Source organism: Ylistrum balloti, unplaced genomic scaffold, assembly GCF_031769215.1.
Source record: "Ylistrum balloti isolate Yb309-2 unplaced genomic scaffold, AGI_CSIRO_Ybal_v1 Utg370754, whole genome shotgun sequence".
NCBI lineage: Eukaryota > Metazoa > Mollusca > Bivalvia > Pectinida > Pectinidae > Ylistrum > Ylistrum balloti.
In genome coordinates this window covers 502,238-521,427 of record NW_026782443.1, presented here as the reverse complement: position 1 = coordinate 521,427, position 19,190 = coordinate 502,238, and the positions used below count along the sequence as shown (strand labels likewise).

General features: G+C 37.8%; 1 protein-coding gene across 1 annotated transcript; it reads left to right on the top strand.

Moving 5' to 3' along the window:
- The first annotated feature begins 389 nt into the window (after positions 1-389).
- Positions 390-18,637, top strand: LOC132558089 (uncharacterized). The gene is made up of 8 exons (XM_060222614.1): positions 390-444; positions 956-1,184; positions 3,780-4,144; positions 8,282-8,463; positions 9,211-9,388; positions 10,909-17,589; positions 18,197-18,365; positions 18,547-18,637. Exons 1-8 carry the CDS (start codon positions 390-392, stop codon positions 18,635-18,637), a joined length of 7,950 nt encoding a protein of 2,649 aa, XP_060078597.1.
- The last annotated feature ends 553 nt before the right edge of the window (positions 18,638-19,190 follow it).

Here is a 19,190-nt window from a genome sequence, read left to right as displayed (position 1 = left end):
AAAACGACAGACTTGATCACAGTTTGTTTCGTGGATAATATTTACCCGTGACAGTGATCTAATTTTGCGACCACATCAATGTCCGCCAAAATACTGTCTATATGGTCACTTGAAAAATTAAAAATAGGTGAGGATCAAGGAACCAGTGTAACAAAAAAGCTGCCATATGGGTCTTTCGGCGCGGCTGAACAAAATAAAAATACGGATTCTTTCTCTAAACATTTCAACCAATTTCAGCTCTATGCCAACAGTGAAACTGTAAAGTGTCTGAAATGTATTTCCCAACAAATCCGAAAACAACAACACTCAATCAGGATAATCTGAGATGAATCCTACCATTGGAACTTCAGCATAAGTTTCAAATACGTGTTGTAAAACCGTGTTACAATATGGCAGCTATGACTGCAACTTTCAGCTCAATAGCACCAGTGGAACTTGGGAAGCGTAAAAAGTATTTTTCGAGATTTCCATATTGGAATTCGGACCGACCAGACAAAGTAACAACACTTAGTTAGGATCATCTCAGGATAATTCAGGCATGTTTCAAAGTAGTTAAAAATAATAAAAAAAAGTTTACGCAATGCGGGCGGCTCATGACGACTAATGAAATAAGATGGGTATAGGTCACCCTGATATTTCGGGTTAGATTAACTTATACATGTAAATGTTTCAAATTTTGATGAATGGAAAAATAACGCTTCTGTTTGCATATACCTGATTATGAGTAATTATGGCGATGATATTTTTGATCACAAAGACATGGTGTGTTACTGATGATTCATATGTTTCAATTTACCGACATATAAGACGCAGTCTGACAGAAATGAGACAATGTTACGTTTTTTTTTTTTCATTTCTCTTTTATTTAATCGTGACATGCATTATTCATTAATCAGAAATGTAACGGTTCGTAGGCTATATATTTAAATGTATGAATTATTCTGTGTCGTTGTAGCTAGTCAGGAGGAGACATCAATGGAAGTGGTAGAAGAGATAGCTATAGTAGGTATTGGCTGCCGATTCCCTGGAGCCAATAACATCAAAGAATTTTGGAACGTTTTGGTGAACGGGGAAAATCATGTGAACGAGATACCAGGGGACAGATGGAACCTAGACGCTATCTACGACCCAGATCCTGACGCGTATGGAAAAACCTACGTTCGTCGAGCTGGCCTTTTGTCAAAGTAAGTGAGTTTGTAAGCAGTGCCGATGATTCAAAATTAAACAGATAAATGACAGCATTCACAGACTTCACTGACTTCGTCTGATTTTCCAGCCTTTTGTTCAAAAGAGCGTCTGAAACTTAGGAGTCATTTTATGAAATAACGTATTCTGAATCGCAACAGAAGGAAATAGTGGCATTTTAATAATCAGGATAAGAAGTTATAAGACTGATAATGATATCCCAAATGACCTTAAATTTACTCCAAAATAAAGATTTAAAATTACGTTTAAAACAATTGAGGTGGCAGTAACTGCTAATTTATAGTTCGCAGTAAGTACAATACACTTTAATACAACGATGATCGGAAAACATGTATACAGAGATGGAAAAAACCCATTAAAACGTCATTTATTTGAAACCAATGTTTTTGGAAGAATATACATATGTGTGTGAAGTTCATAATATATCAACTTAATATTATTATCCAGTCAACTGTCATATTCGTCAACAATTTTATGGTGTCAGATATAGACGACTTAATTGTTTCAATGGATTTATCAATATGTGTCGGGTGCCTGTACAGCATTATTGCCCTAGGGCATTATGACTTTTAAACAGTATTTTATTTCTTTTAAATATATGGAGGTTTTGAAATGATGTCTTCACTAATAAAGGAGATATTTCACAATAAAGTCTGATATTTTAGTATCCTTTACTGTATCACAGCACGAGTTAAAGATACATAAAAAACCACGAGTGAAATAGATTGGTCATTCTGGAGACACTATTAAATAGTCTATGTATAACATTTTCATAAGCAAAATAGCCAAATGACTGGCATATTTAGAACAGAGATAAAAAGAGGAAGCTGACTAGGCTTTTCGCGGACACTACTCACTCATCATAACTTCACAGTACGCGACAAAATATAGACCATTTTTAAACATTATTATATGTTGATACAAAGATAAATTTCAATGTAAATTAATTTTTATATTTACATAGAAAATGTTACTTACTTTAGAACAAAATTTGCTGTAAAACGTCCTGCGAGTTTAACGCGGCTGAAAATATGGCGGCAACCTGCAGCTGTCGCTGTTCATGACACAAATCCTCTTTTTAATTTTCAATGTTAGATCACATTCACGAAGGTTAGCTGGGGAGTTTGATCATGTATTTTATGTTGCTTTGTTTGATGACTTTCGTGGAATTGAATGTCGTGTTACTACCGGGCTTTATAATTTGTCAATTTCATAAGATGATTTATGCTCTTTCTTTTCATTGGTGCATGTCTGCAAAAGTATTTATCTATATTTCACTGGCAAAAAATAATAAAATAAAAATCATCTGCAAGCTGTTTTGATTAACTCAACATAAAACAATTATTAAAAACTATAGCATATTTGTTTATTTGTTTCTTACAAAACGTTACATTGTTCGTGCATATGCCTTTTGTGCAAAAAAGATATTGCATTTGTTTTGGTTCATGTTATGCTTCAAATCACATGATCAAGTTGACCTGGGGTTTACTTCCCGGAACTTTTCTACAAATCAGTAGCCTGTATTTTATATAATGCATTTCCATAGAAACGATTCTGGAAATATTTGATATGTCAAATTACATTGATAAGTTGATCAGTCAGATAAGTAACCAAACTGATTTCAGGACCTAACTATAAGTCGGAAAGACAAGCTGAATCCAGACTATCCACTGATTTCGTTATGAAAATTCTCTACTTCTTACTTATTGATAATTTTCTGACCTCTTTTTAATTTTTTGTTTTATATAATTATAATACATCGGACATGCGATCATTACAAAGTTTACAATATACATAATGCAATAATGTAATGAAATGTTTTGATGATGGAATTTTGTCTTTTGCAATTTTACCTGAATGGCAAGGAAGGTCAATTTAGAGCGCCCTCTGAAATCTATTATAAAGAAAGTAGAATTCCTCTCAAAGCATGAATATTGACAACGATAATAAACACGATTACAAATTGAATGTAAGTGCTTTTCTGTACACCTACAACTGATGACTATTTCAAAATGAGCACAAATGTAAGGCCGTATTTCTAATATTGTCCCCATCTCAAAACCTTTTAGTTACTGTCCAAAGTACGTGTGCCAAATTTACTTCACATTTTGGCCCTTTTTGACAGCAGTATCTACTCCACAAATACACATCATCATAAAACATTTCGTTTTCGTTCTGAATTGTCGATTGTTTTCGTTATGCGTTTTGAATACTATTTCGTTTTCCGTTTGTGCTTTCCTCCATTGCAATCTGTGTACTGTAAGCGGCATATCGGAATCAATATGCATGCAGAAGAAAACATATTAAAATCAAACCAGATGCTGGCCTGACTTATTGACCGTATTCGTGAGAGAAAATGTATAAAGGCAAACGAAAAATTTAGATCGAATTATTGTTATGCACAAATCTTCAATTGTTGAATGCTGGAGGCTAATGATTACAATAAATAATGAATGTTTCTTCGGCATGTGACAGGATTAGTTCCCTGTATATGACCAAAAGGGGTAATTTGATGGGTTTACACTACCAACTCTCCGTTCTTGTTTGCTTTATATTTGCGTTGCTTTTTGCAGACATGACATGTGGGACAACGTATTTTTCGGCATAGCTGAGAAGGAGGCCTCAGAAATGGATCCACAACAAAGATACGTACTAGAGTGTGTGCACATGGCTCTTGAGGATGGCGGGATAACAAGAAGCGAGTTGGATGGTTCCCCGACAAGTGTATATATTGGCGCTATGAATAGCGATTCTAAAACATCCAAGGATGGAGACTATTCATTGATGACCAACTACTCTGTGACTGGAGACGCGGCAAGCATCATCACGGCTCGTGTATCGTATAATTACAACCTGTTGGGACCTTCTCTTACTATCGACACCGCCTGTTCCTCGTCACTTGTAGCTGTCAACCTGGCAACACAGTCCTTGCAAATAGGTAGGCAGTATTTATCTATTAACACCGAGTAAATTTCTTTTTAATGTCTGTTTAGAAAACATTCAATATAACAAGAAGGATTATATACTGATGATAAATAACTTTAAATAAGGCCAGCACACATAAATGTAATACACTATAATTTGTTCAAAAATAAGTATAAACTACCACATGAATATCTATTCAGGGCATAGATCCACTTAGTTCAAGCGTACTATGAGATATTCTTTCTCTGTCTAGTTTCAATACTTTAGGACTTCATAATTGCTAGTAGGGGTTGATGGGTTTTCGTGTCTTCGTTTCTTTTTGTGACCCTGATATTTTTCTGTCTTTCCGTATATCTTTTTTAATATGAATTATTTACACTCCATCTCTCCCCTAAGTGGAAGGATTCCGTTATACATATATATACTAAAAACAAAGAAAGATAACACTACTTTATGCTGTGATTAATTAATTAACCCCTTCATAAATCCTTACCAATCATGTACGAATAAAGTAATTGATCAATTCTGATAAAACTGCAGTCATGGTTCATTATAAAACTTTGCGTTCAGTTGATTTTATTCGACTGTAAAGGACGTTGGGGTCAATTTCAAAGGTAACACCATTAGTAACGGTAATGGCCACCGTTTGCGAAGTAAACAGCATTGCAGCGTCGTCGCATGGAACTCGTAAACCGGCGGATAATTCAAGGAGAGATGTTGTTCCATTCAGCGATCAAGGCTTGGGCCAGCTCCTGCAAGTTTGACATTCTCTCACGCGTCGCCCAAGAACGTCCCAGACATGCTCAATAGGTGACAAATCAGGTAATTTAGATGGCCAATCTAACACCTGTACGTTATTCTGCTGCAAGAAAGTTCTGCTGACGCGACTGGTGTGCGCTGGTGCGTTATCCTGTTGAAAAATGGTGCCAACGCCATGGCGTCTTAAGAATGGCAGAACCCGATATCGAATGCCGGTTAAATTGCCATTTAACACAACAAGCTTGGTACGAGTCCCCCCACAAATACCACCCCAAACCATTACACTTCCGTCGCCAAAGCGGTCCCGTTCTGCGACGCAGCAGTTCGCAAAACGCTCCCCTCGTCGCCTCCACCCTCTGCGCCTTCCGTCACCGTGTTGCAGACAAAACCTGGACTCATCTGAAAACAGAACATTGTTCAATTGTCGTAAGGCCCAACGACGGTGAACACGGGTCCAGTTACGCCAATTATTACGGTGACGTCGCAACAAATTGGGTCCAGTGTAGGGACGCCACGCTTTCAATTGGTATGCCCTCAACCTGTTGCGGACTGTCCTTGTAGTCTCTACTGCGGTTACGAATCGATTGCGCAAGTGTATCAATCGTATACGACGGTCATCCCTGGCGGTCGTTTTACGGGGTCGGCCGCTTCGGGGACGATCGGATGTTGACCCAGTTTGGTTTAAACGACTTACCAACTGGTAAATTGTCTTAACACTGCAACCAAAATGCCGCGCTACTCGACGGCGAGACTCCCCAGCCTGGATCATGCCTACAGCCCTTTCTCTCTGTACTTGTGACAGCCGGGGCATAATGATAAAGTTGATAGATAGCAAGATTCGGTGATTTCTAAGTCCTAAGGATCTAAGGAATAGTTGTCTGTTTGAATGTTTATGAAATTCAAGCGAAGATACAAGTTAGTCGCAGAAAACCTCGTGCAGCTCTTTCGCTAATACAGACTTTCACGCTTGAATGATTTTGGTAACCCCCTTGGATTTTGTAATGTAAAACATTACCATTTTCTAATATTGCACAAACGTCATTTTGTTTTCACTCATTTACAGGTATTCACCAAGGAAACATGTTAACCTTTCTTTTTTTGTTGAGTATATATACAGTGAATAAATCGCGCCTTGCATTAATTGTTCTTCTTAGGGTATAGTTTCACACTGAACGTCTAATTTTGTCTCAGCAGTAAATCAATTCATATATCATATCTTATATTACTCTTTTTCCCGATAATTTTGTAGCTAAATATATATCCATGTAAATCTTAAAGTGTTGTGTTTGTAACACGGGAAACATCGGTAGTACAGATCTGGACCTGTCACATATATATACTCAACAAGAAAAGAAACGTACGAAGTTCGCCCTGCAGTACATCTTAATTGTCAGGAAATAATGGATTATTTGTTCAGGTACTAAAAAATGATGTCCCTTCTCGACAATCTACCCTAAAATTAGCCAAGCGTGACGATGTCATTGTCTGACTTTGTGAGCTTCTTTTGTCAAAGTCACGCAGCGTGATCAAGCAAAGCCGGAATTTTTCAAACGAATAATGTCAACGGATACTCTAGGTTCAGCCACATTAATTTCCCACAATAGAATTTTGATTTCGCAATTGACCGAGATTCCATGCTTAACGCAAATTCAAAGAGGAAGATCAATTGCGATGGCGATGGCTGTTGCACGACAGTTTTGCGTTGCCCCGTGTACAATTAGCCCTTAATTGAATTTAATAAATATTTGCTGTGTCATTCTTTGTCTAAATTGAAAAAATACTTATATCTGAATTCTATAATTTGAAAAGCAAAGAAGCAAATACTTTAATCATTCTATATTCATTTGTGTATATGTATCATTAACTGAAATCCTGATGATGACACCATTTCGAAAAAGGAGTCCGAGCTGTGGTACTCAAACATCATCCCAAGCAATTTAGCCTCAACACTAAAAATAGGAAGGCCGCGAGCAAATAAAGTGTATATATATTTGTCCCACAGTTTTTATACGATTGCTTTTTTTCTAGTGAAACCTCCGTGAAATTGATTTTTTCATGAAATAGATTTGAAATAAAACATTCCTAAACCTTCTAAGGTTTACATGGCCGATGTCGTCGAAGAAGAGCAAAAGACGCCTACGCTTCCGAAACACCCTTGTACTTTTTCAGTGCAAATTTTTTTTCTTCATATTTTGTCTAGTTTTAATCAATATAAATTTGAATTTTGATTATATTGAGATATTGGTACAGTTGTGGGATCGCACGATGTGGAATGTGTGCATGATGTCTACACGATGTGCACAGGATGTCTGAACGATGTGCGCACGAAAGGAAAATTGGACGAAATAAGCTATCGCACATTTGTGCGGATGTTGTGCGATTCTCTCTCACAAATGCGCGATTTTATCGTGGTTGATATAGATTTAGAAATGACTTATAGATAAGTGTTATAGTGTTTATTTATTATCTAAATCTAAAAGAGTACAATTAAGTATATTTCCTAATTAAAATATAGGCTAGACACTTGTAGACTTATTAGATACACAGAAAGGAAATTTTATTTTTAGTACACCTGGATAACTCAATTTTTCATTAATCTGATGAACAAAAAAATATATGCTATGTTACACGGGGCGACACAGCCGGTACGGATCCGGACCTTTCACATATATACCCGCATACAGGTTACTTTTTGTTGCCCGAGGCACCACTCCTCGCCACATTCTGAGGTATAAAACCATACGCGATAAGAATTATTAATGCAGGTTCGGTGTTATTTCGAAAACTGTCGACTTATAATGACATTGATAATCACCGATCAATTGTAATGTTCCTGTGATCGTTGATTAGTAATAACTTAACGAATTTTTTAATTTTCTACCCGTAATATTAGCCAAGCATTTTTACTTAACCCCACAAAATGTGCGATCCTTTCGCACAATTGTCTGCACGATACTGTATTGCACGATGTATGCACGATGTATGCACGACGTTTTTGGTGCATTGTGCGGTACCACAGCTGTATTTGTTTGTTTTATTTAATGAAATATATTCATCCCCAATCCTGGAATATGACATTTTATTTTTCATATACATTGTTACAACTTCCAACAAATTAAAGTTCATGTTGTAATATGTCAAATTAAAAAAAAAAAAAAAAACGTTTTAGATATTTGCCGTCTCGAATAGAATATTTTAAATTAATCTCCATCTCAACGCATCTCTCCAAAACTAAGATATCACTACGATATGATTTACCTATATTAACATTAGTTACACAAATTCAGTCAACTGGTATCTACTGAGCTGCAAACCGAACACTTCATTTCTTTTGAAAGGAGAAAATCATAATTTTAATCAATTGCATCAATGACATATTCTCTCTTGTTAGGCGAGTCATCCATGGCGATATGTGGTGGTGTTAACAGTATTCTGTATCCAGACATGTTCGTCACTTTGACGAAGGCCCGGATGGCGTCACCTACTGGCCAGTGTCAAGCTTTCTCTGCTAACGCCGATGGATACGCTCGTGGAGAGGGATGCGGTATCGTCATATTAGAAAGGCTAAGTGATGTACGCTGTCTATACGCATTATATTAATGTTAATAGATAATAAATTGAATAAATGTTTAAACGTCGTAATAAATGCGACATCAATAAACTTTCAAGGTTGAATGATCGCAAGATTAGGCTAATTTGGTATACAATCTTTATGTAAGAGTTTATGACCAACTTTTGGAATTTCTTTATGTCAAGGGGACAGAGGGTACATTCTACTTCGGAATAGTATCACAGTGAATGTAGTAGGACGCGATTTTGGACAATTAAAAGATGTGATGAAATTAACGCCTCATTCTAACAGTTTCCGACTGGTATATGCGTATACTTGTAGGAACAGGTGTGAATTCAATTACATATACCACTGAAATAACCCTTAATGTAACTTTATGCAAGAAGACGCTGCCCCGATTACGTCAAGGCATGTTATTTTTCAGCAACTTTAAAAAGTTGCTCATAGGTGTTAACAAGAAATAATAATGATAATAATAATAATAATCGTCTTTATTTATTCTTGATTACATATTGAGTGTATAGCTCATCTTCCATATGGTCAAGACATATTGAAATGTACAATATTTACAACCAATAAATATATCAATTAGCTATTAATAATTGGTACATACCAGTTAGAATTAATTGAAGGCATGTTAAATTTCAGCAACTTTCGATAGTTGCTAACTGGTGTTAACAGGAAATATAACAAGTAGCTATTAATTATTGGTACGTACCAATTAAAGTTAATTGAAGATGTTGATACAGGCACTGAAGAATGGAAGACATATTTGGGCAACAATCCGAACAGGCTGTAACCAAGATGGGCAGACTGCAAAGCCAATCACCGCTCCGTCTCAAATCCAACAGAACAGACTCCTCCATGACATATATATCGATTCTTACAACATCAACCCAAGTCATGTCCAATATATAGAGGCGCACGGTAAGTACATATATTTGACATACACATCTATTTCTTGCGTTAGTAAATTGAAACATCGTATGCATATGAAATTAAAGAATAGATTTCAAAACAATGGTGAAGTTCTCTCTGAAGTATGATAAATATGAGATATTGATTTTTCCACTTTCTACATTTTGTTTATCTTGTTTAATGTTCTACAAACGGCTATTGCCATTTAAGGACGGCTAGTGGAGTGCATGTTTTAGTTGGATCTGCAACATGTTCATGTAATCCTTCTTGTGATCGTATAAGACATTAATCGATTTTATCAACACTAAACTCTAGGTGAAAAGTAAGACTTTTTCTCGTTTCAAAGTTTTTTTGACAAACGAATATCCATTAAATGCTATTGCAAAGGCCAAAATTGCATTTAAAAAGATTTGAATACATTTTTGATAAATAAATAATGTTCAGTAATGAAAAGATGTCCATTTATCACATGTTATAATTGGTGATCAAATCAAATCAAAATTTTAAGCAGCAATCAGTATTACAGTCCATTTCTATTCCTATATGTAAATGTGAGTAAATTCGGGTTTTTTTAACAATGATGTGAATGAGCATCAAATAGTATAACATGGATATAACAGTACGTTGAAGACAAATCGGGAATACATGATAGCACGAGAAAGTTTCATATCTCAAAATCTGGTATAGAAACTCATGCAAATTGCATGTTGGCTGTTGGAGATAAATGTAACATAACCGGAATAGGAGATTAACGAAAGGTAATGACAGAAATATATATAAGGAATGCATGAGTAGAATAGCCGTAGCCTGGACCACTTGGTTATTAAGAATTTGTTACTTGAAGGTTTTAAGATATTTGATCCCTGTGACCTTAAAAGTGTGTCAAGATCATTCATATATATCAACTTACTATTCCTTCATCCGACCAGGCTACAGGCCCAGCACCGGACTATATGGTTATTGAGAAGTCGTTTCAAGATTTGAACACACTTCTATCATGTGACATTGAAAGTTGGTAAGGGTAATTCATTTGAACGTACATGCTAAAAGTTTAACCTAAGCACCCTGGACTTTTTTGGTTATGGAGAAGAGCTAGTTTGAATGACATGATTACGCACCACGGATGACGCACGACATGGAACAATGAATGAGTGTTTTATTTTATTTCTACAAAACTATGTGACAATTATTGGAAGATAGAAGCCATCTTTTCACCATATTGTTGTTCGTGGTAGGCGTGTTGACCTTTTAGTGTCACTAGAGTTCAAATGGTGTGGTTGCAGGTATGTCGTATTCCGAACGGATAATAATGAAAGGAAAACTGATCTGCTCTCCTTTCAAAATTAAACCGACATAACATTATTTGTGTTCCTTATTATACAATGTTCGGAAGGTAGTGTTTTCTCAGGGAGATATCTCAAAAGCTTCCAGAACAGTACCATATATTTTTTTCTGAAATTCCAATATGACAGCTTTTAACCAATTATGTCTATAAATACATAAAATGTAATGAGTAAGAATTTTTTCAGGTACTGGTACACCCATAGGTGACCCTATTGAAGTCGGCAGCCTCGGGAGCTTTTTCAAAGAGTATCCTCTACAGCATGATGACGTGACGAAACAGCGTTTTATTGGATCGGTCAAAACCAACATTGGACATCTTGAATCTGGAGCTGGGGCTGCAAGCCTTATCAAGACTCTTTTGATGATGAAGCATAGACAAATTGTACCATCTCTTCATTCACTTCCTCGAAATCCAAAGATAGACTTTGAGGACTACCAATTACATGTTCCAACATCTGTCTATCCATGGCCTGCACTAGAGGATGGTTCAAGAGCTGCATGCATCAACTGTTTCGGATTTGGTGGAACGAACAGCCACGCTTTTGTACGACAATGGGTCGAAAAACCAGCATTGCTCGACCGAAGAATAGATGATGATAAATTGATGTGTGTTCCCGTGTCAGCTAAATCACCGAAGAGTCTCATCAACACAATGAAACATATGGTTTCAATACTGGCAGAAGAACCATGTGATCTGAAACAATTGGCATTCACTGCTTCGTGCAAACGAGATCACCATCGGTACAGAAAAATGTTTATTGAGTCAAATATTACAGACCTCATTAAAAGTTGCAATAATGTCATTGATATTATGTCAAACAGCGCAATTACATCTAGCAAGAAATATAGGAAAGTATATGTGTTCTGTGGCGTTGGAACAGCATGGACAAACATGGGAATGGAGCTTGCAAATGAGTTCCCTGTATTCACCAACTCCCTCCGACAAATTGATACATACCTGAAGACACTGACTGGGTGGTCTATTGAAGACAAACTAAGAGATGGAGCAGAAATGGATGACCCCTTCATTAGTCACATTGGTATATTTGCATGTCAAGTTGGGTTGTCAGACCTCTGGAAACATTGGGGAATCTCTCCCGACGCGATTGTTGGTCAGTCCGTTGGTGAGGTGGCCGCTGCCTACTGTAGTGGTGTACTATCTTTGAGTGATGCAGTTAAAGTAATTTACCATAGATCTAAATTACTAGCAATGGAATCAGGAGGAAGAATGATGGTAGTAAGAAATACCAAAACTACAACAATAGAGGAGATTTGTGATAAGATTGGTCATGTCAATATTGCAGTTCATAGCAGTCCAGTAGCATGTACAATATCTGGTGGTGATAAGCAAGTGGACGCAGTCAAATCCCTCATAATAGAGAATGCTAAAACGGTGAATGAAATACCATTCTTCCATGATTTAAAAGTAGATTGTGCATACCATAGTTATAAGGTGGAAAATGCAGCTCGGTGCCTTAAAGAATGTTTGGAAGGAATTAAAATTAATCAACCAAATGTACCAGTATTTTCCACCGTGAAAGGGAGTACTACAGACGATTTCGGCACGGCAGATTATTGGAGTCAAAATGTCGCTAAAACCGTAATGTTTCATCAGGCACTTCAAAAATCAATAAATGATACGTCGACTATATTCATTGAAATTGGTCCAAAACCTGTTTTGAAGGCACATTTAAATGACATATTCAAAGACGATGATGTTACAACAGTTCCCTCTATGAAACTAAACAGTGGTTCATCACAAGTAAAATCTTCACTTTGCGATTTGTACGCATTTGGAATCGATCCACACTGGGAAAACCTTGTGGAAAAAAACAATCTTGCAACTTTGCCTCAATACCAATTTGACGGAAAGCACTTGATGGTGGAGTCCGATTACCGATTCCTCAGAAAACAGGGATTAATTGACGATTCCTCAGGTCAAAACCTCATGTTGACACGAAAGGGAGATGACGGGGAATTTAAGGTGAAATTCAGTCCCAAGGCAACACCATTTGTGTACGAACACGTCATCGACGACGCCATCATTATTCCAGGTGCCGTTTACACTGAGGTGGCGTTTGAACTGGGAATGAGCGTGATGGGTATAGCAGCGGAAGAAATGCATGTAGAGTACGACATTATCAGCGCGATCCCTTTATCTAAAGGAAAACCGTCTTCTCTTGATATGACAACTGAGGTAACTGAAGAAAATGATGGATCGACGAGTATTATGTTTTCAATTACTAAAGATGAAAAAGCCGTTGCGAAAGGGTGCGTTACCAACAGAAACCATACAACAAAGCATTCCCTTCCTATTGAAGATGTATGTATTCGTAATGGGAAACGTATTGAACGTAAAGATATCTACAGCAAGTTGGCAAAGCATGGCTACAAATATGGCCCATCTGTACAGGTTCTAGAGTCTATTATATTTGAAAACAATGAATGTACTGGATTTATACACCTCACCGACGAAGTCTCAAATCAATTAAATCAAACCTCATTTCATCCTGCTATTCTTGACGCTATGCTACATTCAAGTGCACTCGATTTCCTTTCAAATCAAAAAGATCAATCCTACAAAATATACCCCATCCGGGTCGGTAGCGTTTCTGTGCTAAGACCTTTCGACAAACGAATGGTGTGTTATACAAAGACAATACAAAAAGTTTATGATCGAATCATCACAAATATTATTCTTACTAGACTAGATGGGATGGTATTGGCCGAGGTAAAGGAAATCGAACACCGGGTGTTGGGCGGTGATGTAGGGGTTAATAATCTGGCATATGAGATCATTTGGACAGGGGACGACGTTTCTATGATTCACTGCGATACACAGCATGATCTCAATAGAAAAGTAACAATTTGTTGTAACGACGAAAGTGTTATAAGCACATTGAGAAACGTTTATCCAGAAGGGGATTCATTTTGTCTGCGTGATGCTGCAACGGACCCTATGTCCGTGATATGCTCAGAAGAGACCAATGATGTCGACCTGCTTATATTTGTTCCAGATTCCAGCCATGTCATGAACAAAAATGATAAAGATGTTTTTGATATTGTTTCTAAAAACTGTGAAGCCTTTCTAAATATCATGAAGGTAGGAAAGGAAATGAAGAAGACGATAATAGTTGTTACTGAAAACACCCAAGCATTTGAATATGAAACAGATTCCAACAGAAACGTCTTAGGTGCTGAATTATGGGGATTTAGCAGATCTTTGCGAAAGGAGAATACCAAATGTCAAATGATTGTTATCGATGTCCAACCTTCAGTTACCTCAGAGGTGAAGACATTGTATAAAACGATTCAAGCGCATACATCAGGCAATATTACCTTGCATAATGAATGCATCATAAATGATGGCCATTTACATAGTAACTTCCTACGACGACGGCCTCAAAGTGGACTGCAGATCGAGCACAGAACATTATCTACAGACACACACCTTGACCTCCAGTTAAGGTCAACTTCATCAGATAAGATAGAGAGTCCTTATCTAATATCTGTAGATCGATCCTTTGAAGTAGGGAAAAATGAAGTTTGTGTTGAAGTCGATCAGATGTGTATTCACTTTCCAACTGAATTTTGCGTAACAGAGCTGGATTCAAGTCTCGACAAGTCACTTTGGTCCGACTACAAAGACGGATATCCTGTTATAGGATTAGAGTTTCAAGGGATAATACGGGATTCAAAAATGTTCAAGAAAACACCGAGGCGCGTAGTGGTATGTTACCCAACACGAATTACCAATAGGATAACTGTACCAGAACTTTGCGTTTGTCACTTAGACAGTTTGCCGAATTACATACCTGGTCTGATCATTAAGTGCTTGCTGATGTGGTCTATCACTGCGAAGGTCAAACGCAATTCTAACGTTTGTATTGTGACAAACTCAAACACGTCCGATGATCCAGCAGTCATCATTCTCCAGGACATGTTAAAAACGGTTAAAAATTGTCGAGTTCAAATTACGGCGATAGGCGCTTTAGAGGATGTCATTGAAAGTGGGTGTAATGTATTTGTTGTGCTAGAAAAGTTTTCCAAAGCAGAATTATCCTGTATTCTACAGCCAGGAAACATTATCCTGGGATTTGACGATGCCATGCTGTGTTTGTCAAATCAAGTTATTCAATTCAAATCAAAAAGGATTCATGTCCATATCATTACAAAGGTTAACGTATTCGAGGAAAACAACATTATCAGGAAATTCCCAAAGGTAAAACATTGGCTGACACGGCGCTTAAAACGACTTGACCTTTCGGAAAATGCCCGCAACTCGATGCAACTTCAGACCATCAGATTATCCGACACATGTAATGATGGAAAAAAAGGAAATATAGAAACAAAAGCAATGGGAGACAAACTCTTTCACAAAAATGCAGCATATGTGGTGGTAGGTGGGATGACGGGACTTGGTTGGGAGATAGTAAAATGGCTGGGTATGACAGGCGCAGGCGTGGTAATACCAGTATCAAGAAAAGGTAAGAATCCTGATATGAGTCAACAGCTCCAGAATGCAATGGACCTACACAAATTTAAAATTGTTCCAATGAAATGCAATATTGTCAGTTATGCTGATGTTGAGAGAACATTTTCATGCATTAAGATGCAATTTCCTAATCATCCTATTAAGGGAATATTCCAGGGTGCAGGGGTTCTGAGAGACACGCGTATTGATACCATGACAATGGACAAATTTAATGATGTGCTTCAACCAAAGGTTACGGGCACATGGAACCTTCACCTTGTATCAAAAGAGTTGCCTTTGGATTTTTTTGTGATGCATTCATCGGTCACATCTGTCTTCGGAAATGCCGGTCAGACTAATTACGGTGCTGCGAACTCATTCATGGATTCACTGGCTTGGTACAGAAGAGCAAATCACTTGCCTGGACAGAGCATAAACTGGGGTGCATTGGCTGTAGGTATGGCAAATGACGAAATTATAAGAAATAACCTAGAAGCACAAGGGTATTATGTTCTTGAAACAGACAAGATCAAAGAATGCCTCCTTGATGCCCTTATTAGAAACCATTGCCAAATTATATATGGCGCATTTGACTGGAGCATTGTAGGACAAAATCCCGCCATGATGCGTACTCAAGCATTAGACAAAGAAGAGGCTGCTGTAGTAGGCAAGTCGAATCACAGCCGCTTTGACAACATTGTTCTGGACATTGCCGAATTCATGGAGGCACCTTTTGAAGACCAGAGGCGGACACTAGCTGACTTGCTGTTTAATAGTATCTCTAGGGTGTTATCGATAGATGAAAGTGAATTGGAAGAAAACCAAAACCTTCTCGGTCTTGGGATGGAGTCCCAAAAGGCTGTAGAATTGATTCAGATAATTAAAGAAGCCACCGGTTGTCGACTGCCAGTTGCATATGTCCTTTCTACTGAATATACCATAGGAATGCTAAACGACTTCATACATTCACATATCGTTGATAACTTCGTCAAGGAAGCAAATGGTGAATTAGAAATGAAAGAGAACGTATATGGATCACCTTCATGGATGCAAAAGTTCTATATTGACATGCACAACAACTGTGTCTATGATTCAAGTCTTTGGTTCAGCGTTGACTTCAAATTAGGTTCTGGTCTATCAAATGTCGATGTGTGGCGCACTGTCTTGCGATGGATCACAATAAAAAACGCGGAACTTAGAACTCTGTATCATCATACCAACAAGCAAATTAGATTTGGTATGGAAAAGGTTGTTGTGGATCCGGAGGATTCTAAGATAGATCTACGTGTTGTCGACTCTAGTATGTTATCGCGGGAATGGACAGAACAGGATATTAAACAATATTGTACTTTTGATATAACAGCAGATCCCCCTTTACGGGTTCTGTATGGAAACACTGGCAAAAAACATCACATCAGATTTATATTGTGCCACGTCACTTTTGACTTGCAAAGTTTCTTCATATTACTTCCACAGTTTCGATCTTATTTCCTTACATATTTCTTAAAGAGGGATATATGTATTACACCGCCAGATAGCCCGGATATAGCTGAATTGATGGAAGAACGTCTTGACCTCGATAGGCTTTCCCTAGAAGAGTTCTGGAGAGGAGAACTTAAAAAGATTCAGGATATTCCAACTCTTGATACGTCCGATCTGGAATTGAAGAATGACTTGACACTAATATCGAAAAAGACGGATAATGTGTCGTTGTTGTTTCCAAAACAATTAGTGGATAAAATGATTAACAACGATCACGGTATTACGCCCTCCATTTTACTCTTCTCTTTGTATCAGATCATTCTCCATAAGATGACAGGCAGCGCTGTTATTCCAGTTGTACTGACAGTGGATATGCGCCGATACTTTCCAGAATTTATTGACAGAATATTTCTTGGCACCAACTATGTGCCAGTCATCACAGAATTCCCTGATGTGTATGCTACTCTTAGAGATCTCATTTCAAAGTGTTCCAACCAGATGACGATGAGTAGTGCAAACAGCATATACCCATACTTGCTTATCAAGCAAACCGATGTCTCTGGTGCTAACTGTTTCCGTCATTTCTTTAATGTTAGAGATATAACTTTTCGAGATAGAAATCCAGTGTTGACTGATTACTCCATGGAACATGCAGGGCACAGCACAGGCTTCCTCAACCAGATCGAAACCGCTTTGAATGTTTTTGCAGATCGTCAGAATGGAACAATAGAATTGACATTAAGTTATGACCCGGCAATAGTGAGTTCGTCGACAGCGAAGCGTATGGTCGATGATCTTTTGTTATTGGCCTGCGTGAGTGTGACAAATTCCGAGTTCCAGCTGGATGAACTTCCATTAGAGTCCTGTGTGTCTAACGCTTCAGACAAAATTGACTGCTTTTTGTCAACAGGTAGATATAACCAGTAATTTAAAATCTAAAAGTAATTATTTCATTAACTTGGTGTAAGAGTGTGTCAAGTCCAGTATCAACAGAGGGCAGGCTCTTCCAATGGCTCTGCGCCCATGGTTCTTACGTCGGTAGATTGTTCGGCATTTCTTGTTATCACTGGTTCTTGGTGGATATTTCTTGTTATATGTAGGTTACAACTGAAATCGAACAGTGCCCTTTTTAATTTTCAGACTAATACCCAAAACGAAAACAAAATAACAAAAGAACAAAAATCAAATTTGCTCAAGGTGGCCTCTTGGATCGACTCTGAATGCATGTTGGTAAAAAAAAAAAAAAAAATTAGGAACATTACATGGCCTTCCTCAAATTTCACATGAAAGTTCTCGTCGATCTCTGGTTGTGCCCTTTTAATTTTGTTGGAACTGATCTGAAGAAAATAACATATTTAATGTACATGGTCAAATATATTTTAACATTTTATCAATTTGGTTTTGCCGACTTAATAGCTTATCGCCAGTCACAGCTTAGATTCGCCCATACTGCCTTGACTTTTCTTGCTATGATACACAATTGAAAAATAATAATATTCTACCCAATTTTTTTACAGTAAAGTTTTTGAAAGAAACTTCAAACGGTTGGGAGCATCCGGTAATGTTGAAAGTGGACATGGATAAAGAAGTGCCGCAAATAACATGGAGAAATCCAGATACTAAGGAAATATCATTGCGAAGCATAATCCCGGTATCATCTGTCCTAGATGTAGAAACAGGGAAGCTGTATGGTAAGCACAAATACTTAAAATCAATTCTGTAAAAATGATCGGTTTCAGACCCCTTGGGATTAGAGAGGCGGGTTGGAAGGAAGACCAATTTATCATAAATTCGAAGATCTTGGACAAATGGGGCCCGACTGGCGAGTTCCAAGAGTAGGCAGAATTTGTTTTCCTTGTTTGACCAGAAACATTCTCGAGGAAAAGGGTCAGGGCCTTGCAGAGCCTGAAGGCGGTGTGCAAATGGGCAAAAACTCTGAGACTCTTTTTCTCTTTTAGAGTTTTTATAAACTGTATTTTACAACACTTGCAGAACCAGCTTATATTAATCACCCTTGTTGGCTAGGATGGAAGCGCGCGAGGGTCTTACTGTGGGTAAACCGGAATACCCGGGGGAAAACCCACGTGGTCAGGCTGGTGGTCTGATACCGTTTCACATCCCTTCCTAGAATCGAATCCCGGACGGCTGGTAAATGGCGAGTGGGTGTCCACTGCACCGCCCGACCAACCACTTCTCTTGAAATGAGAGACATTTGTCGTAATTTGGCTCTAAGAAACCATCGGAAAATTGGGTATCATAACAGCATGTGTCCAACGGGCAAGGAGCCAATACAATATATATATATCAATTTCTTTAAAAGCCTTCTTCTGTAAGACTGAAAAAGATATCACCCTAATTTTTAATCATCCTTTGTAATGGGACGAAATCAAGTAGGTGATAATGAGGAAAAACAATTTCATATTCAAGCGGTTCAGGTCCCTCAGGGCTTAGAGGAGCGGAACAATACTTGACAAAACTACGTTTCCTCTGTAAGGACGAAGGGATTTTGAC